We start from the raw sequence: 26870 nt of genomic DNA, 5'->3' as shown, positions 1-26870 counted from the left end.
GGCAAACTCAAGGCAAATCCCTGAGCTGACCTCTCAGACCCATGGCTCCACCTCAGCCAGCTGTGTGTCTCTGGGCAAGACCTTCCTTCTCTCCAAGCCTTAGTCTCCCCAGGAGTCAACTGGGCTCCAGAACCCCATCTACCTCCCAAGTGTGTTCTGAAATGGGGACAGTAGAGAGGACTTGTCATCCCCCCCCAGGGTCCCTGATTCCCTCTGCAGCAGAGCTGAGAACTCTAGTCCCATCCCCTTTTAAATATCCCTCTCAATGCAAAAGAAGAATCCCATGCCAGCTGCGACAGAACAGCAACCACAGAGCTCCGTGATTATCTGGATGCAGGTTTTATTATCATTAGGATGACTGTCATTGACAAGGGAAAGGGGCTTAGAGGGTTATATACAAACCACAATTATTGGGCGATGTTTCAATATTCCCACACACATTTATCCCACAGCCACACACAGCGCAACACCATAGGGTATTCCCCTACATATGCTTCTCCAAGCAGAAACACAGCTGTGGGTCAGGGCTCTGCCCACCCACAAAGGGATGCCCAGAAAGGAGAAGAGCCTGGGTCCTGGGGGTGAAGTTTACACACGGAGAATCCTGCCAGATGGGGGAGGGGATGGAAGCTGGATTTGCACATCAATGCCTCAGTCTCAGCCCACCCTCACTGGCTGCCATCCCAGGGGCTCCCTGTACCACTTGGGGAGCCTTTGCAAGACACAGAAGGACCCTCTTAGCCAGGGCTAAGGAAGGAGCAGACCTGTGGAGGTGGGGGTGACAGGGGTTCTGGGATCTGCCCCTTTGTCTGTGGTGCTAAGTGGGGGAAAGTGGGGTTTAAACTTCTAGGCTGATTTTCTGACGTGCTGAAAGGAAGAGGGCAAGGCCAGGGGCTAGGATGTGTGTGAATATGGGGCGGGGAGGGAGGGGCTCAGGCTTATGGTCAGGGATCTAATGAGAGAATGCAGAGGACATGAATGGTGGGGCACACAGGGCTCAAGACATCCTTAGACTACAAACTTGACTTCACTCCTCCAGGGGCTCCCTGACCTAGGCAGCCCGCCGGCCAGGGTGCTGCCGCTTTTCCTCAGCTCCCTGGTTCCTACTCAGGTCATCCAGGAGCCCCAGCAGGAGGCCCGCCTGACCACAGGCTCCCTGGGGCCCACAGGGTCCTCCCAGGGCCCTCTTGCCCGGATGCTGGCGTTTCTCAGGCATCAGCTCTTCCTCTCTCTCTTCCTCCTCCTCCTCTTCTTCCCAGCTCCTTTGAGCCTTGGGACCTGCCAGCCTTCTGCCTGGGTGCTGCCGCTTCGTGACAGCATACCCAAGCCAGGGGGAGCGCCGGCCAGGATGCTGCCGCTTGTGCTGGGTTACATCAACTGACCATGAAGCCTCATCTTCCCGTCGGCCAGGGTGCTGCCGTTTGTGGGGTCCCACAGCCCCGGCTTCTTCCTCTTCCTCTTCTTCAACTCCCTCTTCCTCCTCCTCCTCTCTTTTGCCTGGATGCTGACGTTTGGAGAGCCAGTCAGATTGAAGGATCTGGGACGCTGGGGAAAGAAAGAGGTCAGTGAGGGGCCCGTAATCCGTGTAATAGGCAGGCGCCTGAGTGCCCACTCCAGCTTTTCTCCCAGGCAGAGTACATTTCCTGCAGCTCCCACTCAGAGCCACGGTCTTTCACCTGCCCCTCAGGCCTCACAGATATACAGTTACACAACAGTCAAAGGCATTGCCTCTGGGTTCCAATCCCAGTTCTGGCACTCCCTAGTTGTCTGACCATAAGCAACTCAATTGATTGATGGGAGACTCAGTTTTCTTCTGTGTAAAATGGTAATAACAGTACCTAACTAGGAGGTTGTTAGGAAGATCAAACAGTGTGATAAGGTGTTTTAAGCGCTTAGAATAGTGTCTGGCACAGAAGTGCCTAGTCAATAGTAATTCAAACTGTCACATACAAAGAAACTCTCCCTGGCACACAGACGCTTCCCCACCGAGGGCCTCCTCCCTGTGAAATATTTCCAGCATGGAGACGGGGAGGAATCTGACCCCAAGGAATGGTCCACTCCAGATCCTGCCCAGGCGCGGCCAGGGAGGGTTTCTGAGCTTCAGAAAAGCAGGAGGCTGATGACCAAGCCTACCCTCCTCTCTGCCTCCAGGCTTCCACCGCTCTCCCGGCAGCCTAGCCCAACAGTCCTCGACAGTCCCATCCACTCACCGGAGTGCTCACCCTGGTCCCCTTGCAGCCGCTGGATGTTTTCCCGGAGGAAGAGGACGCGCTCCACCTGGCGCAGGAGGTCATCCAGGCCCGGACGCTCCGCGGCTGTCACTGCCTCCTGCTGGGCCGCCTCTGGCTGAGCACGGCCGCCAGGGACACCGGTCAGGTTCAGGGTCAAAGCCAGGGCGAGCAGCAACCAAGGGCCGGGCATCGCGGCGTCTGGGTTAGAGGACAGAGAGAGCCTGAGCGCACCGAATCCCATCACATCCCGCTCCGTCTTTCCAGACGCCCGCCGGAAACAAACCACGCACAGTTCAACCGCTCTCTCAGGAGCAGGACCACTGCCCCTTGTGCAGGGGCGGAAGCAGCGGCGGGGTCCGCCCCGGCTCTGCGTCCACACCGCTCCCTCTAGGCATCCTCATCCCCACGGGTGCCTGTAGTGCCTGCGCCCAGTTATACTTGAGCAAGACAGGGGGTCATGGGAACCCCATCACCAGTGCCACTGCCACCCTTCAATGTGACGCGGAGCTGGGGGAGCCGACGCTGGGACTGCCTCGCCGGGAGTGCAACCACTGAGATTGCAGCGCCAGGCACAGCCGCGACACTAACGGTTGTGTCCCCGCCAAGACTCCCGCCACGTTCTAATTCTAAGCTCCATGGCCGACATCTTCATTCCAAAGCTAAGATTCGGGTTCTAAAGCTCAAAGTCTATTTGTAAAGCTAAAATTCTATTTCTAATGTTAAGCTTTCATGACTAAGCCAGGACTCTGCTTCTAAAGCTAAAATCCTAATTTCAACGCTAAAATTCTATTTGTAGCGTTGAGATTGGGATTCGAACTCCCAGTTTCTCACGCCGACGCCCTGAATGCCCAGATCTGTCCGGCCGCACCCGGTCAGGGGGTGTCGCGGAGCTCCCACCCTGCGCTCCGCCTCCGCGGACCTGAGTGCCCAGCAGCGAGCGCCAGCGGTGTGCCCGCGCCGCGCCTCCTGTCGGGTCCCCGGCCGGCGCTCGGGGAGGAAACGGGGGTGCGAGCGCAGCGCCCGCCTGTGCACCGGCCCTGCGCTCCAGGAAGCTCTCGGAGAACCGAAGGCGAGGGCGGGCCGAGAGGGCTCCCTTTCCAGTGCTCCCGGACGCCGCCTGCGGAAGGAGAGGGGTCGGGGCGGTTACCTGCCGGGCGTGGGCTCCACAGGATGGGTCCAGGATCCGGGGACTTGGGGTCCGCAGTCGGCAGGTCAGGAGTCCGTAGCGCTGAGGACCCCGGGCGCCTGCCGAGCGCTCTTCAGCCGGGCCGCCGCTTTTATCTGCGCGAGGCGGCGGCTCCGGTGAGGTCAGCGGGGAGGGGTCGCGGCCGCCGGGAAGGGGCGCTGACGGCAGCTGGCCCCGCGGGACCCCGCCCGACTGCTCCTCCGGAAATCTGGGGCGGGAACGGTGGGGACGCGAGCCAGGGCGCGGAGACACTGGCCGCAGGATGGGGCGCCGGCGCGGGGTCGTTTCTGCATCACCTCCGGAGATCTGTTGACGAGAACACTCGTGTAGGGGGCAAAGGGAGGGACAGAGAGATTGAGAGAAGCACACGATTAAACCCAGACGCACCAGAGAGCGAGAGGGCGAGACGAAAATCGAGATCCACACGGAGACGACGGAGAAACACAGGGCAGACACACACAAAAGGGACACCAATGCAGAACACAGATGGGCGAGAGAAGGGCCAGAGAGAGAGAGAGAGAATGGGGGACAAGTGGGAGTGGAGCTCTACTTTAAAAAAAAAGAGAGAGAGAGAGAGATGGGATCTCGCTTTGTCCCCCAGACTGGAGTGCCCTGGCGCAATCATGGATCACTGCCTCCAACTCCTGGGCTCAAGTCATCCTCCTGCCTCAGCCTCCTGAGTCTTCTGGGATTACAGGCGTGAGCCACCCCACAGGCTCTGGGGTGCTAATCTTAACTGTCATTCCTGGCTAGTGCCTCTGCTTCTCTGGGCCTCAGTTTTCTCATCCGTGCAATAGGTGCCAAGAGGAAAGCTTTCAGAATTCCGAAACTGGCGGCCTGCAGGCTACAACCAGTTCATGGACAATTCTGATTGACTTCCACAGTGTTTTGAAAAAAATCTGAATAACCAACATTTTTAAACCAAGATAACTTAGAAAAATTTGGATTTGTGGCTTCTCTTGAAAAAGAGTAGGCCCACATTTCTTCCTGCCAACAGTCAGCTGGAGCTGAACCTGGCTGCCCTCGGCCACCACAGTCCCCACCACTCCCTAATGTGTTGCCCCTGTCAACTGAGGAGGGACATTCGAGTCTGCAGCCCCTGCACAGAAAATCTACTGGAGTTCACCCAAGTCTGGCAAAGGAGTGGAGGGGAAGTAGGGAGGAGAAACATATGGGTGCAAAGGAGCCTGTCCCCTCAATCAGTCCCCAAAGTCCCAGATGTGGGACTACCACATCTAGCCCTAGGACCACCTCCATCTTGCAACTTTTTTTTGAGACAGGGTCTCATTCTGCCCCTCAGGCTGGAGTGCAGCTGTGCAGTCTCAACTCACTGCAGCCTTGATCTCCCCGGTTTAAGGGATCCTCCTACCTCAGCCTCCAAAGTAGCTGGGACTACAGCCAGGCACAGTAATTTTTATGGCTATTTTTTTTTTTTTTAACTTATTCCTTGTAGAGATGGAGTCTTCTTATGCTGCCCAGGCTGGTCTCGAACTCCTAGACTCTAGAGATCCTCCTCCTTGGCCTCCCAAAGTTCAGGATTACAGGCATGAGCCACCACACCCGGCCTATCTCGAAACATTTAACAAGCACCCACTATGGTGTCAGGCTCCTTGGTAAGTCCTGAAGGCCTAGAAGTGAATGAGGCTCAGCCCCAGCCCTCAAAAACTTCAGAGGCAGTGAGGGAGACAGGCTGAAAAATGGAGTGAATCTGACAAGGAGAGTGCAACAACTCACCTGCGGGCGGTGGGCAGGCGGTTGGGGGTAGTCGGGAAGAAAACAGAGTCACTGTGGAGGGCGATGTGGGCTAAGATAAAAGTCTGGATGCAAAGTAATGAGGTAAGGAATTCAGAACCGGAGCTACTGAGTCTACCAGGAAATGTCCAGAAGGTTCACAGAGGGAAAGGAGAGCCGAACCTTGAGGGAGGCGGGAGAGTTGGCCAGGTCCACTTAGAGGGAACCACATTGTTGGCAGAGGGAACACATCAGTGAAAGCATCTCCTACCTCTGGACAGTCCTAGCGATTTTCTGCTTCACCACTGTACAGTATTTCTTCAGTCTAAAACTTTAATGAGGACTTGTATTCCCAGGACACCCTAGTGACCTGACAAAGGATTTCAAAGGTATTTAATTGTTGCTCCTTCCCTTGGTGGAGTATCCAACTTTCCTGGCACATCCACACCTACAATCTCATTGTGCCTTCTCATCACCGGGGAGATAAACAAGGTGGGCACTGTTAGTCCCATTTTACAGATAGGGCACAGAGGCCTGAGGGGGCAAAGTGACTGTGAAGGTTAGAAGTGAAAGGGAACTTTCATTTTATTTCATTTTTTATTTATTTATTTTTTTGAGACAGAGTCTCCGTCTCCCAGGCTGGAGAGCAGTGACACAATCTCGGCTCACTGCAACCTCTGCCTTCTGGGTTTGAGCGATTCTCCTGCCTCAGCCTCCCAAGTAGCTGGGATTACAAATGCACACCACCATCCTTGGTTAATTTTTGTATTTTTAGTAGAGACGGGGTTTCCTCATGTTGGCCAGGCTGGTCTTGGACTCCCGACCTCAAGCGATCCACTTGCCTCAGCCTCCCAAAGTGTTGAGATTACAGGAGTGAGTCACCCTGCCTGGGCAGAGGGAACTTTTAGATCACAGCTAGAATCCTTTCCTCATGTTTAGATGAAGAAACTGAGGTCTGGAGAGATGGCCTGATTCTCAGGCACACTGTGCCTTCAGAGTCAGGTGGTTGGTTCAGGGCAGACTGCAAACGTGAAACCTCAGGCTTGGTCTCCCAGCTAGACTCCAGGATTTGAAGAAATGCCACCCTAGCTAAGATGAAATCAGATAGACCTGTTGTCTTTTGTACCCAATGACGAGGGAGTAAATTGATCCAATCTTTTGGGTGGCGATCTAAAAATTTAGCACGTATGTACCTTCCATTAGACAATTCTGTTTTTCGGAATTCATCATACAGATACTTCCACCTGTGTACATGAGAATGTATGCACCAGGGTGTTCAGTGCAGCATGGTTTATTGAAGCCAGAATTGGAACCAGCCTGGATGTCTATCAGGAGGGGGACACTTAAATCAACTAAGATCCATCTAAAACTGAGGGGTACTATGCAGCCTTTAAAAGAAGAAGGCAGTTCCATATGCACTCATGTGGAATAAGAACTATGTGTACATGATGCTGCCATTTGTGGAGTGTGAGGAAGATGGGCTGCCAGGCTCTTATGTTCTTTTTGTTTTGTTTTGTTGTTGTTTGGAGATGGGGTCTTGCCCTGTCACCCAGGTTGGAATGCAGCAGCACAATCAATAGCTTACTGCAGCCTCAAACTTCTGGGCTCAAGCAATCATCTTGCCTCAGCCTCCTAAAGCACTGGGATTACAGGCACACACCAGTACCACACCAGGCTAGATTATTGTTTTTGTTTTATAAAGACGGGGTCTCACTATGTTGCCCAGGCTGGTCTCAAATGCCTGGCCTCAAGCAATCCTCCAGCCTTGGCCACCCAAGTGCTGGGATTACAGACTTGAGCCACCACACACAGCCTTCTTATGTTCTTAGACAAGACCCATGAAGAAGGAAACCTAGAAGCCAGGGAAAGGGAGGATAGAGAGGGTTGTAGGAAGCCTTGCTTTTCACTGTCAGCTCTTAGCCCTGTTTGAATTTTCTGTCTGCCTTTTATCCATAGAAATTCCATGTGGAAATCTCTCTAATCCAGATTCCCCCTTACCTGTTCCACTGGAGATTTTTGACAAAATTGAGCAATAACTGTTGGTGCTAAATCCACCAGAAATAGTTTTCAGTTTTCATTTCATTCACTGATTTCTTTATTCAACAAATATTTCCAGTGTGTACATAGGTCTCCGGCATGGTTCTAGGCCTGGGGCACACAGTGCAGCAGAGGGAGGTGCAAGAGAAAGACAGAAGGGATCAGACCTCATGTGAAGCTTGCTGGCTGTGCAGAATAAGAAGTTTGGATTTTGTTCTCAAGGCAATGAGAAAATAGAAGGTTTAAAGGAGGGAAGGAGGGGAGAGATCCAATCTGATTTCTTCTTTTTTGTTTGTTTTTTTTTTTTGAGATGGGGTCTTGCTCTATTGCCCAGGCTGCAGCTTCAACCTCCTGGGCTCAAGTGATTCTCCTACCTCAGCCTCCTGAGTACCTGGGACCACAGGCTTGGTGGTGCAAATTCATTCTTATTTTTGTAGAGACAGGGTCTCCCTGTGTGGCTCAGGCCAGTCTCAAACTCCTGGGCTCAACTGATCCTCCCGCCTCAACTTCCCAAAGTATTGGGATTACAGGCATGAGCCCCCATGCTTGACTTTGATTTATTCTTTCAGATCATTCCTCTGGCTGCCTGAAGAATTATAAGCATACAGTTGCTCCTCTGTGACGCTCTCCTGCCTTAGTTTCCCCCCTGTTCTGTTCACTCTCTCCTCTCAGGTTCTATCTCTCTCTGCTCAGCCAACTTCTGAATTATATGTGCTCCACTGGGCTCAGCCTGTGTCTACTGTCACCCCACACACTTCCCCAGGCCTTCTTGCCCACCTTACTGAGCCTGGTCACATGCTAGTACCTCACAAATCAGCTCAGCCAGAGAAAACTACACAGTCATCAGAATAGAGAGACCCCCTCCCTGAGGTAATCCCCCTTGCCAGCTGCAAGTGAGAGAAACTCACCCCAAATTGGCTTAAGCAAAATAAAAGGGGCATGTATTGGTCCATATAACCACAAATATAAAGGCTTGGACTAGCTTGAAGCATGGCAGAATCTGGGGGCCCAACAGGTGTTACTAGGAATCTGTCTCTTTTCTCCATTTGTGATCTCTACTTTCCTCTAGAAGGCTTCATTCTCAGGCTGACTGTCCTCAAAGATGGAGAAGTGGTCATAGGCAGCCCCAGGATCCCATTTTCCCAGCTGAGTTACCCTGAGAATAAAAGAGTCCTTTCCCAAAAGTCCAGCTTTCATTGACCCAGCTGAAGTCACATACTCATTACTAAACCAATCATCATGATTCAGATTAGCCAAGCCTGGGACTGGAGGGTGGAGTCAGCCCCATCTGAACAGCATGGACTGAGGAGGGTTCTCCAAAGCCATATTGGGGTGCACCTTCCAGAAAAGGATGCGTTGAATGCTGAGCAGGTAAAACAACACAGGTCCCCTACAGCCTCTTTGCAGGGATGAAGAAACCAAGACTCCGAGAGGGAGAAAGGCTGCCTGAGTCCCTTAGTGAATTAGCAACAACCTAAGTCCAGTGCTCTACCCAGTGAGCACTTTCCTTCTCACCTGCCGGGTCACGGTTTGCTCTAAAGGAACTGGTGTGCTCTATCTTCCACTCCACATCTCACCCCCACCCCCTGGATCTTGTTCTGGTCTCATTGGCAGTAAATCACCATTAAGACAGTACTGTCTTCTGGAGACTTTGGGGAGCTCCATTTCCAAAGTGTCTAATAAATGACTCCCTAACAGAGTGATTTCAGATGCTGTGATGGGAAGGGAGTGCTATTGGGGTGCCAGGAGGACTCTTGGCAGCTGACCACTCTGACTCCACTTAGATCACCCTTGGTCACTGCCCAGCTGCTGACACAGAACTAACTCAGTCCTTTTCCTCCAGTGCCCTTCAATCCTATATGTATTTATTGAGCACCTTCTACATGTAGGCAATGTGGTAGGTGCCAGGGGACGGAGGGGAATGAAACTGTATGGTTCCCGGCTGGGCACGGTGGCTCACGCCTGTAATCCCAGCACTTTGGGAGGCCGAGGCGGGCGGATCATGAGGTCAGGAGAGCGAGACCATCCTGTCTAACACAGTGAAACCCCGTCTCTACTAAAAACACAAAAAAAATTAGCCAGGCTTGGTGGTGAGAGCCTGTAGTCCCTGTAGTCCCAGCTACTCAGGAGGCTGAGGCAGGAGAATGGCATGAACTCAGGAGGCGGAGCTTGCAGTGAGCTCAGACCACACCACTGCACTCCAGCCTGGGCGACAGAGTGACTTAATCTCAAAAAAAAAAAAAAAAGAAAGAAACCGTATGGTTCCCTGCTGATGGTAAGACTGAGTCCATATAGCATATGCTGGCATTCAAGACACTTTATAATTGGGGCACAATCTAGGCTTTTCTCCTGCCAATTCTCCCCTCCTTCCATATTCATGTCTTCTCCACATCAACTAGTGAAACCCATTTGACAAGCATGTTGTGCAATTTTACACCTCCGTGGTTTTGCCCCTCTCTTTACCTCTGACACCTGCAGGTCACTTATTTATTCTTCAGAGCCTGCTGCAAATGTCCTTCACTCTTGAATTTTAGGGACAACAAGAGGATTCGGAGAGAAACACTCTTCTGAAGGTGTTAGCAGTCTGGCAGGGGAGACGTACATGCCCACATAAATTACATTACAGCCATGTGCTTAAAGGCCATGAGGAGGGATCACAGATCCAGCCTGAGGGGACAGGGATGGCTTGTTTGGGTGAGTGTTGCAATGACCTTGGACAAAGGAGCATGCCAGCAAGCCTTCTATGACCTCTTTTGCTGAAATAAATACCCATCACACTCTCTCTTCCTTCCCAGCCTTTATCAATAGGTGTGATCAGATATTTATTTCCTTTTGCTTTTGCTCATCTTCTGCCTTTCCCACCAGAACGCCAGCTCTATGAGGACAAAGACTTGGTCTATCTGTCCCCTGCTGTTTGCCAGCTCCTGGCACACAGCTGACACTCATTAAAGATTCGTTGAATGAATGAATGCATGAATGAATGAACTCAGCCTGGTGAGTGAGCATAAGCTGCCCAGGCCTGTCTTTTGTGCTGAGAGGAGTACAAGGGCAGCCCCACTTCATGATCTCTGGACAGACATCAGAGAAACAAGATATTTGTGTGAGAGAGAAACAATGTGGGGAGCAGACTTGGAGGTGCACAAGGAGACCTGAAAGCCAGAGCAATCAGAGAGGGCTTCTTGAAGGTGGTGGTGGGGGAGGGGGCTGCAAAAGCCAGGCCCTGAAGGATGAGGAGAGTCAGGACAAGAGGATGAGGCCAAGTTGTTTGAGTACCTTCCTGAGCAGAGGGGCCTCATCCCTACCTCCGCAGAGCAGCATGGTCCAGTGATGCATAATGTCCAAGGACTGTTGAGGTAGCTTATCACTGTGAGATGCTGGGCAGAGTTGGCCCCGTCTGGGCTCAGGGCCCAAGACAGGCTTCCAAACCCAAAGTCCTGGCTAACAAGTAGAAGCCATGAGCCCCTACCGACACAGCCCCTGTGCCCCTTATGAGGTCTTACATTCATACTGAGCAGCCAATTGCAGGTCGATATGAGCCAGGTGTTTCCCAAGGAACAATTTTCTGCCCAGCTGGAGCTTGCTAAGTGGAGCTTGTGCTCAGGAAGGGCACTGGGGGCTGCGGGGTTGGTGTGGAGCTGGATGCACAGGAGAGACTTCTGGGAGCACTGTCTGAGGCATTTAGCTGACACAGAGCATGTACACATCTGTGTGGGTGCCTGTGATTGTGCACGTGTATTTGCACCTTCACATGATGTACCTGTGTGCATGTGTATACACGTGTGGGTCCGTGTCTGTATGGTGTGCACATGTACATGTGTCTTGTATGTGTACATGCATATGCATGTGTATGCACATGCATGGGTCCATGTCTATAAGGAGTACACATGTGCTTACACACTGATGCTTTGTGTGTGCATGTGCATATGTGTATATGCATGTGTGTGGGGTTCATGTTTGTATGTTGCACACAGGTGCATGTGTGTTTGTGCCTAAGTATACAGTCACTGCATACATGTGGGCACATGTATCCATTGCTTAGTTTAAGGCAGGGTCTAGTGGCCGGAGTAGGGTCCAGTTGGTTGTTGTTGACCTCATCTGATGAGAGAACATAGCTCTAGATCGAATGTTCTATCCATGAATAGGACAACCTCACTTTCCCTTCAAAAACTACCCGTCTGCACTTCCCTTCTTCATTTTCTGCTAGTTCATCTGGTAAATTAACATGTGTTCACAGAACAGAGGGAACTTCCTGGAAGGCAGGGTCTGTGTTCATCTCCCACACAGCATAGAGCACAGTGGATGCTGAGGAAATAGTGAATGCTAAAAAGGAGCAACAGGTACGGTTTGGGAAAACAGGTCCAATGCCTGGGTGGCCTGAACACGTTTTCTCATTTAATTCACACAGCCCTGTGAAGTCAGAATTACTCTCCCTGTTTAAAGAAATCAAGGCTTAGAAAGAGCAGCCGGATGAGGTGGCTCACGCCTGTAATCCCAGCACTCTGGGAGGCCGAGGTGGGCAGATCATCTGAGGTCAGAAGTTCGAGACCACCTTGGCCAACATGGCAAAACCCCATCTCTAGTAAAAACACAAAAATTAGCTGGGTGTGGTGGCATGCACCTGTAATCCCAGCTACTCAGGAGGCTGAGGCAGGAGAATCACTTGAGCCTGGGAGGCGGAGGTTGCAGTGAGCCGAGATTGTGCCATTGCATTCCAGTCTGAGCAACAGAGCGGGACTCTGTCTCACAAGGAAAAAAAAAAAAAGGAATGACTTGTTCAAATTCACAAAGCCAGGAAATAGAGGAGCTCAGATTTGAGTTCAAATCTACGTGAACTCAAATCTATGTTACAGCAAAGCTTGTCCCACTCTACCCCATTAGGTGAAAATAGCTAATGCGTTAGGATGGTGATGAATGTGGAGAATTTTATTTTCCTTTTGCAAAATTCTCTTTGATGGTTTGGTTACATCTTCTTCTCACTAAATTATAGAAACTTTTTATTAGCAAGTATTTTGAAGGAATAAATACCCAAAGCCATCCTTTAACCCAGAATCTGATGTCTCAAATGCCCAAGATGGAGAAGGAGTCAGACTCTGACTTTAGAAATATGTGTCATGAAGCTTGTCTTTAGATCATCTCGAAAGACTATATGCTAATTCTGATGAGGACGGAAATGGTTTGGTGGACCAGGGTGGGAGTAGGGGTGGGAGTAGGCAATAAATCTCTTGCTGCCAGGAAGCTGACAGATGCGGCAGATCAGACACCTCATCATCCATCAGGCCAGCCAGAGATAACAAGCCCCTACCCCTGCCATCTCTTCTCTTATTAAGGGAGAAAAATGAAAACCGACTCCAAATTACATTGGCAATTTAGGTATATTTATTTTGCTGTCAGCCACAAACAGGCTCTATCCCAGTGTTCTGAGCTAATTAAGAGCTTGTCCTCAGAATACCTGGAGCATGCACCCCGAATATTGGAAGTGGGGGAGCAAGTATTAATATGGCAGTAATACTGGTCATGAGTCAGGGTGACAACAGATGGAGGAGGAGGGGCCCAGCGGGTGCAGACGGAGACCTTCAATATGGCCCAAAAAGAGGCCCACGTCCCTCTAAGCGTGCTCTTCCATTGCCCCCTGAGAACCCACGTGTGCATATGGAGTGGACACTGTGGTGCTCTGGCCACCTGTGTCCACCTTTTACTTCCAGGAAGCAAAAAGACAGCTCTTTCCTTCTTTGACTTTTGCTTCCTCGCATTACGTGCAGCCTTGGTAGGATACCTGCCATGCTGTCCTACCTCCCAGGGCCAAGCAGTGTCCCTGTGGCTGCCACTGCTTCCTGGGACCTAGATGCTCCAGCAGAGAGATGGCAGAGTTGCCGCCGGGACATTTGCAGCACAGCAACAGCAATAACACAGGAACAAGACGATTGAGAAGTCCTTACTGCCCAGCTGGACCCCTGCAGGGGCCTCCTTTTGCTCTCAAGCCTGACCTTTTGGTCTTCCTGATGAGCAACAAACCCCCTTTTCAGCTAAGCTCGCTGGATTTGGGTTCTGTTGTCACCAGTCCTGACTGATAATGCCTCCTCCTCTGTCCTGGGGCCTCAGGGGAGTCACGGACTCAAATCCTGGCTGTGATTTCAGGAAAGAGAGATTGCGACGGGGAAGAGGTTGGAAGAAGGATCTGAGGACTAGGAAGGGCAAGGGGATACAATTGGGTCAAATGAACATCAAGGGCGATAAGCAAAAAACAGAGTCCCACTTAGAGGCCCAAAGATGTCAGAAATGCTCTCCACATGATCACAAATAATTTTCACAAGAAATGTGAAAGTCTTACTCCCATTCATATAGTTGACTATTATTTTTGTCTGTTCAACCTCCAGGCCCCTTCCTCTTAAAACAGGACCCTGGGTTTCCAAGGGGTCCTTACCTTCCCTTGCTCTCTGGTCTGTTGGTTTATGTGGAGTTAGCACCACCCTGGGATCCTTGTGCCCCAGGCCTGGCCAATCAGAGTGTGAATCTCCCATCTACAGGGACTGGTTCAAGGACAGATGGATAGCCAAACCAGGCCAACGAAACTCAAACTTGAGATTTTTGCTGAAACAGTGTGGGAAGAGGTGTTCTTTCATGCTTGGGGGGTATAGAGGTGCAAGCCAAGCACTACTGGGCACTATTTCTGCTACCTCATGGAAAGATTCTGCTTATGAATGATGCCACCACAAAGTTAATAGAACCAGAAAGTGTAACTGGCTTTCCATGACACTGTTTGAACATATCACTGGCCTCCTCAGTTACAGGAGCTGATACATTACTTTTTTGTTCAACTCAGTTTGAGCTACCCTTTCTGTCACTTGCAACCTAATGACTAACAGATGAAACTCAAAAAGACGTGAAGGGATCCCATGGCTGGGCCATGGCTTATTCCATGCCAGGGCAGGAAAAGGGAACCACATTCCCTGACCTTAGCCTCTGACTCAAACTCTGAAGGCATGTGCTTGAGTACCAGCTCTGCTACTGATTCACTGCAGGCCTTAGGTACATCACTTAACATCTCTAGGGCTCAGTTTTCCCTTCTGTAAAATGAGGATGATAATATTTACATACTGATGATAATAACCTAAAAATTTCAGCAAACACTAATTAGTTACTACATTCTCGTCCTTATGCAAAGTGTTTTACATGTATTATTACATTAAATCTTCATAAAATTGAATGATGTGAGTATTGCAGTTAATCCCATTTAAAGATGAGAAAGCTGGCACCCAGAAAGTTGGGCAACTTGCCCAAGGTCATCAGACGGAAGACCAAGTCTTTGACTCTAAATCACCATGTTATACACTCTCTCAGATGTTGAAAGTATAGCTGGCCAAGAAGGGGCAGTGTTCAGGGAGGATTTTCCTGCCTGCTGGCTCACCAAGGCCCAGCCACTTAAAAAAACAAAACAAAACAAAACAAAAACTATTATGCACCTTACAGAAGGAGCTCCAGTTCTACCTGAGAAGTGTCCCCACTGGGGAAGTGACCCAAAGTCTCATGTGTCTTTGGAAGATAAATCAAGATCAAGGCTAGGGCCTTGGGACTCAGCCTAGCCCCTGTGAATAATATCTCACCTGGACTTTCAAAAGATGGGTCATTTCTCTGGTCTCATTCATATGTGGTCATCAAAGGGAGGCCAAAACACTTTTAAGGATAATATGCTTTAGGTGACTAAGTGGAAGAGCGAGTAGGGAGTGAATAAATGCATGAGTAAATTTATGAATGAGTGAGTGAGACAGAAGTGAACTGGTTTCCCGCCCCAAGGAGCTCATAGGGAAGCTGGGAAACAAGAAAAACAAAGACACAAACAAACAAAAAACAGCAGAAACAAAGAACAGTTATGTGTCAAGACACATAGCACTGATCATGTGCTATGGGGGAAGCAGTCTGCATGGACGGGAGATGCCCAGTCAAGCCTCAACTATGAGGTGAGGCTAATCAGGAGCCTGGAGGGTGATTAATATCGGAAAGGCTGGAGAAGAGCAGGTAGGGGGCTCAGTGGGGAGCACTATGGGCAGGTAGAGGTGTGGGGCTGGCTGAGGGCAAAAGACTCCCTTTTTTCCTGCAGACCACCCAGCCCTCACCATTTCTGATACCTTCATCGGCACTTGGCCAAGAGTTACCTGTGGATGTAGATCTAGGTCATGGATACTGTGGGGAGAAATCAGAAGGCAGGGCTGCTCTTAGCTCAGGCTCATAGCTAGGGCAGAGAGGTGAGGCAGGTGCCATCTATTGCAAGCATCCTGGGTCTAGACATGCCAAAGGTGAGGCTGGATGCATCGCCAGGGCTACACTAAGAACCCGGCTGGCTACAGCCAATGGATTTTCCATTAGTGGTTTTGAAGCCAGAGGACAATTCAGGACAGTCGTGAATAATGCTCAGGCAAGCAAGGGTTTCTGAGGAGGGGCCCAGCACTTGGTGGCTCCTCCCCATAAACCTGCTCTCAGGCCTTCCTCTTCCACAATCTAGGCCTGGCCAATTGCAATTACAGCCAATGTTTCACAATGCAGAGAGGAATGTGGTCATGACAAAGTTCTGATGAAGGATCAGCTTGATCATATCAGAAATTCAGCATGAAGCAGGGACAGGACACTTGGGCACTGTCTGCTCTGGGGGGACAGGCGTGGCCGGATGTCACACGGCAGCACTGAGGATGTACCTCATACAGCAGGCGTCCCATGATTGATGAGCCACTCGAGCCCAATAGGTAGGGAAATTAAAAGAAATTTAAAAAGGGAAATTAAAAGAAATTTTAAAAAGAAAGCTTAATAAATTCTGGCTGGAGTCATGCAGACAGATCAGCACTCCCCACCCTATTACTGAGAGCTATTTTTTAATATGTATCCAGAGAAGTCACAAATAGATTCACTGCAGCTATTGGGATGATGGGAGCTTGGTTTTTGATTGCTCGACAAATTCATGATACTTTCACCTGTGCTTGGGGTGGAACGCTGAGTGTTGAGCTGCCTTGGCCAGGTCACAGCCACCAAGCTGGTTCATGCTGGAGACAGAGCCCAGGAGGCTGGTGAGGGTGGAGAAGATGTCACTCCTTTGGCATCGCAGCTCCTAATACAGGGACTCTGACACATACAAGGGTGCATGGACACAAGACACACAGGACACATAACAAGGATACACATGGACACACAAAGTCACAGATACCAATAAAAACACCTTTAGAGACACCTATGGAGACCCAGACACACATAGGACTTATATGAGGAGACAGTAACACACACACAGACCCACAGGGACACACAATAGACACACACAGTCATTCGTACAAAAAGAAACACACAGGGGCACAAAGAGAACCTCAGATATGCCCAAATATACAAAGACACAGCCTCACAGGCACAAGCACAACACACGCATGCGCACGCGCGCGCACACACACACACACACACACACCCCCCTCAGGAGAGACTCCAAGCAAAGGCAAAGAACCCCTTTGCTGGACCAGGTAGGCACTGTGTGGCCTCAGACAAGACTTCAGTCTAACCTCTAAGCTTCAGTGGCCTCATCTAAGAAGTGAGAATCAAGGCCAGTCACAGGGGCTCACACCTGTCATTCCAGCACTTTGGGAGGCTGAGGCAGGAGGATGGCTTGAGCCCAGGAATTTGAAACCAGCCTGGGCACACAGTGAGACCCCATCTCTATAAAAAAAATTCTTAAAAATTAGTTGGGCACAGTGGCACGTGCCTAAAGTCCCAACTACTCAGGAGGCTAAGGAAGGAGGATCACTTGAGCCCAGGAGGTCAAGGATGTAGTAAGGTGTGATTACCCTACTGCACTCCAGCCTGGGCGACAGAGCAAGACCTTGTCTCAAAATAAAAAGGCCAGATGTGGCGGCTCACACCGGTAATCCCAGCACTTTGGGAGGCGGAGGTGGGAGGATTGCTTGAATCCAGAAGTTTGAGACCAGCCTGGACAACATGGTGACACCCTGTCTCTACAAAAAATTAGCTGGGCATGGTGGCCTGTGCCTGTACTCCCAGCTTCCTGGGAGGCTGAGGTGTGAGGATCATCTGAGCCTGGGAGGTCGAGGCTGCAGTGAGCCATGATCATGCCACCGTACTCCGACTTGGGTGACAGAGTGAGACCCTGTCAAAAAAAAAAAAAAGAAGAAGAAGAAGAAGAAAAAAGGAAAAAGAAAAGAAGAAAAGAGAAAAGAAAAGAAGAGAAGAGAAAAGAAAAGAAAAGAAGAGAAAAGAAAAGAAAAGAAGCCAGGCCCAGTGGCTCATGCCTGTAATCCCAGCATTTTAGGAGGCTGAGGTGGGAGGGTTACTTGAGCCTGGGAGTTCGAGACCAGCCTGGGCAACATAGTGAGACCTGTCTCTACAAAAATTTGAAACTTTTTTTTTTTTTGAGACGGAGTCGTGCTCTGTCGCCCAGGCTGGAGTGCAGTGGCGCCATCTTGGCTCAATGCAAGCTCCGCTTCCCGGGTTCACGCCATTCCCCTGCCTCAGCCTCCCGAGTAGCTGGGACTACGGGCGCCCACCACCATGCCCAGCTAATTTTTCTTTTTGTATTTTTAGTAGACATGGGGTTTCACCGTGTTAACCAGGATGGTCTCAATCTCCTGACCTCGTGATCCACCTGCCTTGGCCTCCCAAATGCTGGGATTACAGGTGTGAGCCACCGCGCCTGGCCCTAAAATTCTTTAATTTAAAAAAAAAAAAAGAAGAAGAAGAAACGGGAATCATGATCCCCACCATGTGGGCTGCTGTGAGGGCCAAATGGGACAATGACATCAAGTGCCAAGTGAAGGGTTTCACAGGCAGGGAAGCCAATGCCTGTTGGTTCTCTAAAACCAAAAAGAGAAGGAAGTTCCTTAACAACATAATGGACTGTATTTTACACATAAGAATGTCTAGTGGTCCAAAAGGGACGATCCCAGAACAGGAAGTTGCTTGTTGCATCACAGCCCATGAAGCAAAGGTCAAGCCCAAAGCAGGGCCACATCTACACTCACCGATCCCACCCCACAGTGCTGTCTTGAGGCCCAGCACTCATGGTCTTTGGTACTCACGCCTTTCAATCCCACCCTACCTCATCTCCACCGCTCCTCTTCCACCTCAGCTCCATCCTAGTTTCCTCACTTCCACAGACATGCCCATCTGGGGCGCCTACCTTCTCCATCTGTCTCTCCAAGTCATATCGCTCCTTCCCCAACTTGAGTCCTACTTGTCTAGGAAGCCTCTTCTAATACCAGTGAACTTTTTCTGTCCTCTACAAAGTAGTGACTTTTCCTTCCTCCACACATGAGGCGCACGGAGGTGAAGGGATTTTCTCAGGGTCACACATCTCAAAAGCAGCAGAGCTGGGATTCAAACTCAGGTCTATCTGACTCCACCGTCCAGTCTCGTCTCCCCCTTTCTCTCTCTATCTCTCTTTTCTTTCTTTTTTCTTTCTCTTTCTCTCTCTCTCTCTCCCTTCCTTCCTTCCTTTCTTTTTTCTTTCTTTCTTTCTTTCTTTCTCTTTCTTTCTTTCTTTCTTTCTTTCTTTCTTTCTTTCTTTCTTTCTTTCTTTCTTTCTTTCTTTCTTTCTTTCTCTCTCTCTCTCTCTCTTTCTTTCTTTCTTTCTTTCTTTCTTTCTTTCTTTCTTTCTTTCTTCCTCTTTCTCTTTCTTTTCTTGTCTCTCTCTCTCTTTCTCTTTCTTTTCAGATAGGGTCTCACTCTGTCACCCAGGCTGGAGTACAGTGGTACAATTATAGCTCACTATAACCTCAAACTCCTGGCCTCAAGTGATCTTCTCACTTCAGCCTCCCGAGTAGCTGGGACTACAGGTACACATCACCACACTTGGCTAATTTTTTTAATTTTTGCAGAGACAGGTCTTGCTATGTTGCCCAGGCTGGTCTCAAACTCCCGTCCTCAAGTGATCCTCCCACCTTAACCTCCCAAAGTGCTGGGATTATGGGTGTAAGCCACCATGCCAGTCCAAAGCACAGTCTCTTTCTATTACACTTTCTAAGGTCCTAGAATTTAGGAGTTACATTTCATGCACATTTAAGTTGTATCCATATTTTATTATTACAAGCAATGCTGTAATGAACATCTTCATAGTTTAGATTATGTTATTAGCATGAATTCCTAGGAGTGGAATTAAGGGTCAAGGTGGAATTAAGGGTCTGAGCATTCATAAAGTCAACGGATATTTCTCATCACTGCCACTGCTGCCAGTCTGGTCCATCCTTGCTCACCTGGATGTCTATGGGGGCCTCTTAAGTAGACATACTACTTCCTCACCTCTTCCTGTGGCATATTGAAAATTAGTCCCAATTCTTTGCCTCTTGCTGCAGCCACACCTCTGCCAATGGGATGGATAGATTTCCGTCTCCCTTAACCTTGGCCTTGGTCATTGAATGGCATTGGTCAACACGATGGAGCCTAAGTGGGCCCCCACCTGGGATTTAACAGCATTTTCGGTCGAGCACGGTGGCTCACACCAGTAATCCCAACACTTTGGGAGGCCGAGGCGGGCGAATCACAAGGTCAGGAGATCGAGACCATCCTGGCTAACAAGGTGAAACACCGTCTCTACTAAAAATACAAAAAAAATTAGCTGGATGTGGTGGCAGGCACCTGTTGTCCCAGCTACTCGGGAGGCTGAGGCAGGAGAATGGCGTGAACCCAGGAGGCGGAGCTTGCAGTGAGCTGAGATCGTGCCACTGCACTCCAGCCTGGGTGACAGAGCGAGACTCCGTCTAAAAAAAAAAAAGAGCATTTTCACTCGCCCTCTTGTGCTTCTGCCATGGCCACTGGAACATGCCTTGGCTCCCCTGCTGCTGCTGGGAGGAGAATCAGATACAGTTGGAGCAGAGCCACTCCAACTTGTCTGCAGGCCTGTGAGATGAGATGATCATTGTTTGAAATCACTGGGTTTTGGGGTGGCTTGTTATGTAGCATTATTGTGAAATGGCTGACAGATATGCCCCCCCACCTCCAATATATTCTCCATACACCACCATTATCTCTTTAATATTTTTAAAATAATTTGTGCTTTATGTGCTGTAGAGCTTTGCCACTCCACGCCCAAGGACCCCAGGAGCAAGCTGATGAGATACAGGAAGCAGAGGTGGCTGATCAGGCCACAATACACTCAGATCTCTTCCACATTCATGAGGGTTGACCAAGGCCAAGGTGGCTCACAGAGGAGGTGGAAGAAGACTGAAACCCTCACTGGAAGGAGAAAGGGGAGGGCCAGCCCCCAACATTTACCAGGGCCTGTTTCATCCTCTCAAATCTCACCATGGTTCTAACTATCCCCATTCCACCCGCAAGGAAACAGGCTCAAAAAAGCAAAGTGGCTTTCCCAGAGTTGCATGGTGAGGACGTAGCAGTAGTGGGATTGGAACCCTGACCACCCTGTTGCCAAGATAAGTCCTGCCCTCCATGCCTTGGCTGGTCTGATCCTAGGGAGTCAGATCAGACCTCTCCCTGTGATCACCCCTTCTGCCTCTGGTTATGGCTACTTTCTGGCTATGTGACCTGAGGCAAGTGATGTCACCTCTCTGGGCCACTAGATTGGAAACTCTGAGAGCAGGGAATTCCGTTTGCTGACTGCTCTATCCCTTCATCTAGAACAGAGCCTACCACTTAATAGATGTTGAAGTAAAGAATGAATGAAAGAATAAATGAATAGGTCTATTTGCCTATCTCTTCATCAAAACCCCAGAATTTCTTCTGTTGAGCACCAGACAAAAGGTTGCTTGAATTTGGAGACTATTTTGATAGCCTCCGAGTGCAGAGAGCCCTGGGAATAAGACCAGCCTGATTCTAGCCCAACTATTCTCCAGAAGTGACTTGTTTGCTCCTCAGTTTCTCCTCTATCAAATTGACCTTATTGTAGTGCCTACCACAGAGATTGGGTGAGGTTGATTGAGATGTAAGGCACCTGCCACACAATTAGTGCCCAATAGACAGGTTGTTGCCATCTGGACTAATGGTAGATGTTTAGGCTAAGTGACCAGCAGAGGATAGGACTGGGCAGAAACCTCAAGACCCTCTAGAGGGGAATGTCCAGGTCTCCAGGCAGGAGACCTTAACTATCTCCTGAGGACAGTATGAGCAGTAAAGTCTCTGGCTCTGGGCAGTTGGGGGCATGGACAGGAAGCGGGCGAGAGAAGCATACTCCTGGCTGTTTTATTCCTTCTCTGAATTAGGTCCCTGCCGAACTGTCCTTGGATAGGAGGGACTCGGAGGTGGCAGGCACTTGTAATGAGCAGAAAGCTCGCCCAGGCAGGGCTGGCCATTGATCGCCTGGCTCCTGGCTTGTTTCTGCAGCAAGGAAGGAGGGAGAGGGAGTATGTGTGTCCCCAGGAGCTGCATGCAAGTGTCCAGGCATCAGTGTGACCCTGAAGTAGAGATGGCGGGGTGTGGCAAGGGCGATGGCCAGAGGCCCCAACCCCAGTCTGTGCTCAGCACACATGGGGTGCCAGGTGAGTTCCAGGCACTTGGCATCTGTGATCTCCTGTAATCCTTACAAAACTATCTCACAAGGAGGAATTCTTACCCCTATGGAGATCAGAGCTCAAGAAACTCAGAAAGGGAAAGTGATTTGCCCAAGGTCACATAACAGTCACCTGTGACTTCCAGTCTAAAAGCCAAATATGCAAAAATTGTGACTTTCTAGGTTGGAGTTTTGTTTCTACCTCAAGCCCCCTTTCTACCAAGAAGTGGAAACCTAGTCTTGGTCATTTCGGAATCCCCCACTTCAGAATATCCCTGCCCCCTGACCCAGTCAGTCCTAGGCTTCCCATCTGTTCTGATTTTCTATTATTGCATAAGGAATCACCCCAAAATTTACAATTACAAATCATTTATTCTCTTAACAGCTCTGGGGTAAACTAGGCTCTGGCAGGTGATCCTTGTTCAGAGCCCCTTGTGCTGTTGCAGTTGGATGTTGCAGCTGGACACTGGCTGAGGCTGGAGCTATCTCAAAGGTGTGACGGAGCTATCTCAGTCACACGTCTGGCAGCTGATGCTGGCTGTTGGTTAGAGCCTTAGTGAGGACTGTGGCATCTCCAAGTCACCTGGGCTCCCTCTCAGCATGGCTGCTGGGGTTCAATAGCAAGCAACCCAAGAGAACCAGACTGAAGTTGCCTCACCTTTTATGACCTAGCCTCAGAAGTCACAGAGAATCCTTGTGCTATAGGCATATGCCACATTCAAGGGAAGAGAACATAAGTCCCACCTCTCTATGAAAGGAGCAGCAACATCTCAACATGAACCCATGGGATGGGAAGCTGTGGCCATCCTGAAAATACAACCTGCTGCACTATCTTTCCTCTGAGCTGGCCTCGTCCCTGACTGCTCTGCAGTCAGTGGTCCACAGTCTGCAACCTCTGGGTCTTCACTGCAAGCTCCCCTTGCCTGGGCCTCCTGGGCCACATCCATGCCTCTTGAAATAAGGGGATTCTTTGGCTGCTTCTCACACCAAATTGGAGAACACAGGGACCTCATGAAACCATCTGAGAACCCTTTCTCTTTTCTTCCCCTTTCTCACCTCCAGACGGGAAACAGAGGCCGGGGCTGTAGTAAGTGCTTAGTAACTGTTAGCTGCTGTTTGTATGGTTATTGTAAGGTACTGTGGGAGTGCAGGGAAGGGAGAGATCCTTCTGCCAGAGGTGTGGGAATAGTCAGGGCAGGTCTCACAGAGGAGGCAACATGGGCTGGAATTTATCAGGCAGGGAAATGAGAGGAGGGACAGTCAAAGGACAGGGGACCAAAAGTGCCAAGGTGTGGGGGGTGAAGGGAACATGGAACATTCAGGACAGGGAGGGACCCCACCTGCAGGGCTGGGAAAGGCCCCCCATGCCAAACCATTGTGGGGTATGCATGCTCAAAGCAGAGAAAGGAAGGTGGTTCAGGACTCAGAGAGGCTGGCAAGGCTACCGAAGGGGCTCTCTGTGGAGGTCCACTCTAAAACCCACAATTCCAGATCTCCTTCAACCACCACCCCAGCCCTCCCAGGGCAGTATGCCCAGCTTTAGGATCTTGGAGAAATGAAGGAGTTCAAGCTTCCTTCCAGCTTCATAGCCCCTTTCCTTCTGGCAGGGTGAAGGTGGACCACACCGGGTGTTCTCAGTAGGTAGGTAGCAGTAGTGTGTAATAACTCTTATTGTTTCATCAGGAGCACTGTGTTTAATTTAGATAACTCTACTGCTTGGCAAGGGAGAAAACTGCAGCCCTAGGGGTTGATGAGAGGCGTATCTATTTGCAACTTCTGACAGAGCCCCTTCATCTGAGTCTTGGCAAATCCCCTACCTGTCACCACCTCCTTCCTCTCCCCCAGCACTATCTGTACAGACTGGGATCCTCAGACTCCCTGAGATTCTGATTCCGTAGGTCTGGGATGGGGCCCCAGATTATTCAGATGCAGGTGGCCCACAAACATACTTGAGAAGCCCTATTGAGGAGGAAGATTAGGTTGGGATCATGAAGCACCTCGAATGTTAGCTAAAGAAGTTCAAACAGCTACCATCTGCTTGCTTTGCACCAGCTGGACATGGGGGCAAGATTTTGTTTGAAAGAAGGAGTTTGAAGCAGGTCTGGTGGCATGAGCCTATAATCCCAGCCTGAGATAGGAGGACTGTTTCAGCCCATGAGTTCAAGACCAGCTTGCTCAACACAGCAAAATGAATGAAAGAAAGAGGGAAAAGAAAAGGAAGGAAAGAAAGAAAAAAGGAAGGAAGGAAGGAAAAGAGGGAGGGAGGGAAAGAAAAAGAAAGGAAAGGAAGGAAAGGAAGGAAAGGAAAGGAAAGGAAAGGAAAGGAAAGGAAAGGAAAGGAAAGGAAAGGAAAGGAAAGGAAAGGAAAGGAAAGGAAAAAAAGGAAGGAAAACAAAATAAAGAAAAAAGTTTGAAACCAGAGCTGACCAGCACCAGGGTTTGTCTTAACAAAACTAATTGGTTCTTCTGACAAATGTTCACCAACACCTGCTCAGGGCCAGGCCTTGTCCTGAGGACCCTGAGGTGGGAGAAGTTACTTTAGTCTGGGTTAGTCTGGTCATGGGGGTTGAGGGGGGACAGACATGGGAATAATGGCCTGAAATAACTATGTGACCCAGAACCTGAATTGAGAGCAGTTCACAGTTCTGCCACAGCCCAGGGAATGCAAGGATTAACTCTGCTTCTCAGAGGTGGGGGCTTTTAGGTTGGGCCTTGAAGAATGAATAGGAGTTCACCAGGGGAAAACGTCAGGAGGGTGAGGATGGATTCGTTTGAATTTTCTTCTTTTCCCAGAGGGTCCCATTTTCCCAGAGGGCCCTTGTGGCCCTGCTTATGGAGTCCAGTGGTGACCCAGGTTGCTTGTGGCTCCCTGGGCTCCCCACCCCCATGTCACCCTGCCACACATCCCAAGGTCCGCTGCCTCGAGTCACCTGGCAGAGTGGGAATCCCAGGGTAAAAGCCTTCCTCACTGTCACATAATGAAGAGTTCTGGCTACTGCAGGGCCCTTTGAAAGGACTTCTTTTCTTCCTTGGGCTTTAAAATATTTTTGGACTCTGGGTCTATTATTCTCACGTTTAATTAACGTTCCACTTGACTGCTAAGATATAACAGAAGCAGCTGGGATCGCCTGGAGGCTGAGGGCTGGGAGAATTTCATGTCTTAGGAAGAAGAGAGGCTTCAGGGGCTAGCAGCCTTGGGAGGGGGCAGACATGAACTAGGTGAGGCATGTACTGGGGCTCATCTACACCACTGGCAAGAAACCCACCAAAGCACCATCCTAGCTCTGTGCTGTGCCCTGACTGTCATCCTCATGAGGGCTGCAGCCCCTTTGAAGTCCCACCATTTCCACTGTCCCTTCATTCTCCTACCTCCCACCACAGCTTGGGCAGGGGTTCTCAAAATTTAGTGGGGGGCCAGGTGTGGTGGCTCATGCCTGTAATCCCAGCACTTCGGGAGGCTGAGGCGGGTGGATAACTTGAGGTCAGGAGTTTGAGACCAGCCTGGCCAACATGGCGAAACCCTGTCTCTACTAAAAATACAAAAATTAGCAGGGTATGGTGGCGCACACCGGTAATCCCAGCTACTCAGGAGGCTGAGGCATGAGAATCGTTTGAACCAGGGAGGTAGAGGTTGCAGTGAGCCGAAACGCACCACTGCACTCCAGCCTGGGTGACACAGTGAAACTCTGTCTCCAAAAAAAAAAAAAAAAACAAAACACAAAATTAATGGAGGCCAGAAAATCTGTAGGTAAAAATGGGGCATGTGCATAAAAATGCAGCCTCCTAGCTCCACTCCAGGAAGTTGGCAGGTTGAAGCCCAGGAATCTGCATTCTGCATGGCAGGCTCAAGTGTTTCTGATGCAGGTTGAACTGGGACAAACTTTGGGAAATCCGGATTTCGACAATAAACTCCATTCTCATCTATAAAAGGTCCTACGATTGTTTAATCGTAGGACCACTGGTGACACCATTGTAAGGATGGGGAAGTAGGTAGGATGGGCGCGGCCACTGTTAGCACTCCACACACATCAACTGCCACGGTCGGGGCGAGGGACTGCATCTGTCTGGTCTCCTGCTGTCCCAGGCTCCAAGGGGGTGATCAATGAGCATTGGGCAAGTGGTCTTCCTTTGGACAGTTCCAGGAGACAGTGGGAGGGAGAAAAGCTGAAAGTTACTACTTCATCCTCCTATACCGTTTGAATGTTTTAACATGAACATATGTTATCTTCATAATTTTAAAAACTTGTTTAATTTTGAATTAGTTTGTTAAATGATGAAAATCACCTTCTTGAGGCTTCGGGTTCTCTTTGTAAGACTTTTTCATTAAAAGCAGAGTCAGGCAGAATCTGAATCCATGGGGCCTGTGGAGGTTGTGTACCAGCATCCCTTGGTATGCTTCTTTAAATGCAGGTTCCTAGGCCCCAACCTAGGCCTCCTGCATCAGAATTTCTAGGGCTGGCACCGGCCTTACTAACAAGCACTCCAGGCATCATGCTGCAGGTGGCTTGTGCCCCACCAGTAAGAGGCACTGGGAGAAATGCCGTCTTGGGGGTGGAGGAAGGCATCTGACACCCCAAGGGCAGAGACCTCGGCATCCTTTCCCTCCTTTGTACCTGCCCCAGCCCTCAACTCCAGTCTAGGCACTTAGGAATTCAGAAAGACACATTGGTGGATGAAAAGTGCACTGAAGGGCCAGGCACAGTGGCTCACACCTGTAATCCCAACACTCTGGGAGGCCAAGGTGGAAGGATCACTTGAGCCCAGGCGTTCAAGATCAGCCTGGGCAATACAGTGAGACTCTAATCTCTCTCAAAAATTAAAATTTAAAAATAGAGACAAATCTCTACATTAAAAAAAAAAATGCACTGAAGCCCAGAGACGGGCAGTGACTTCCCAAAGAAGTCAAACAGAAAGAGAATGGGAAGCAGCAGAGGAAGTCGCTTAAGAGCCTAGGCTTGGAGCCGGACCTGCCTGGAGTAAAAAACAAACAGCTGTTTCCTCAATGAGCTGTGTGGCCTTGAGCAAGTGCCTTCACCCTCCCCTACCAACTGCCCACATGGCTTATTTATAAAATGGGGCTGTTCACCCTTATCTCAGAGCTGGGGTGGAATAAAGTTTGTACATAGAGGTAATTGGTGCTATGCCTGGCTCCTGCTAACTCATAATAAATGGAAGCTGCTATGTTATTGTTGACATCACACTT

General features: G+C 49.9%; 1 protein-coding gene across 2 annotated transcripts; it reads right to left on the bottom strand.

Moving 5' to 3' along the window:
• Positions 1-201: 201 nt before the first annotated feature.
• TRH (thyrotropin releasing hormone) lies at positions 202-3491 on the bottom strand. 2 transcript variants are annotated; one of them, XM_007985355.3, is made up of 3 exons: positions 3379-3491; positions 2211-2429; positions 202-1545 (listed from the first exon to the last, which is right to left on the bottom strand). In XM_007985355.3, the coding sequence occupies exons 2-3, from the start codon at positions 2419-2421 to the stop codon at positions 1052-1054; spliced, it is 705 nt and encodes a 234-aa protein (XP_007983546.1). In that variant the 5' UTR covers positions 2422-2429; positions 3379-3491; the 3' UTR covers positions 202-1051. The 2 variants fall into 2 exon arrangements, with proteins under 2 accessions (XP_007983546.1, XP_072865721.1); XM_073009620.1 differs by lacking the exon at positions 3379-3491 and having other exon boundaries at positions 2211-2515.
• Positions 3492-26870: the final 23379 nt, after the last annotated feature.

Source organism: Chlorocebus sabaeus, chromosome 22 (assembly GCF_047675955.1).
Source record: "Chlorocebus sabaeus isolate Y175 chromosome 22, mChlSab1.0.hap1, whole genome shotgun sequence".
NCBI lineage: Eukaryota > Metazoa > Chordata > Mammalia > Primates > Cercopithecidae > Chlorocebus > Chlorocebus sabaeus.
Note: the sequence above shows the minus strand (reverse complement) of the source record. Positions and strands in the feature narration are given on the sequence as shown.

Bases quoted from the DNA above. Each gene is read 5' to 3' on its own strand.
- TRH (XM_073009620.1), bottom strand. From the start codon at position 2,472: ATGGGATTCGGTGCGCTCAGGCTCTCTCTGTCCTCTAACCCAGACGCC. The intron at 1,546-2,210 runs GTGAGTGGATGG...TTCTTTCCCCAG, and splicing joins GGACCAGGGTGAGCACTCCG to CGTCCCAGATCCTTCAATCT.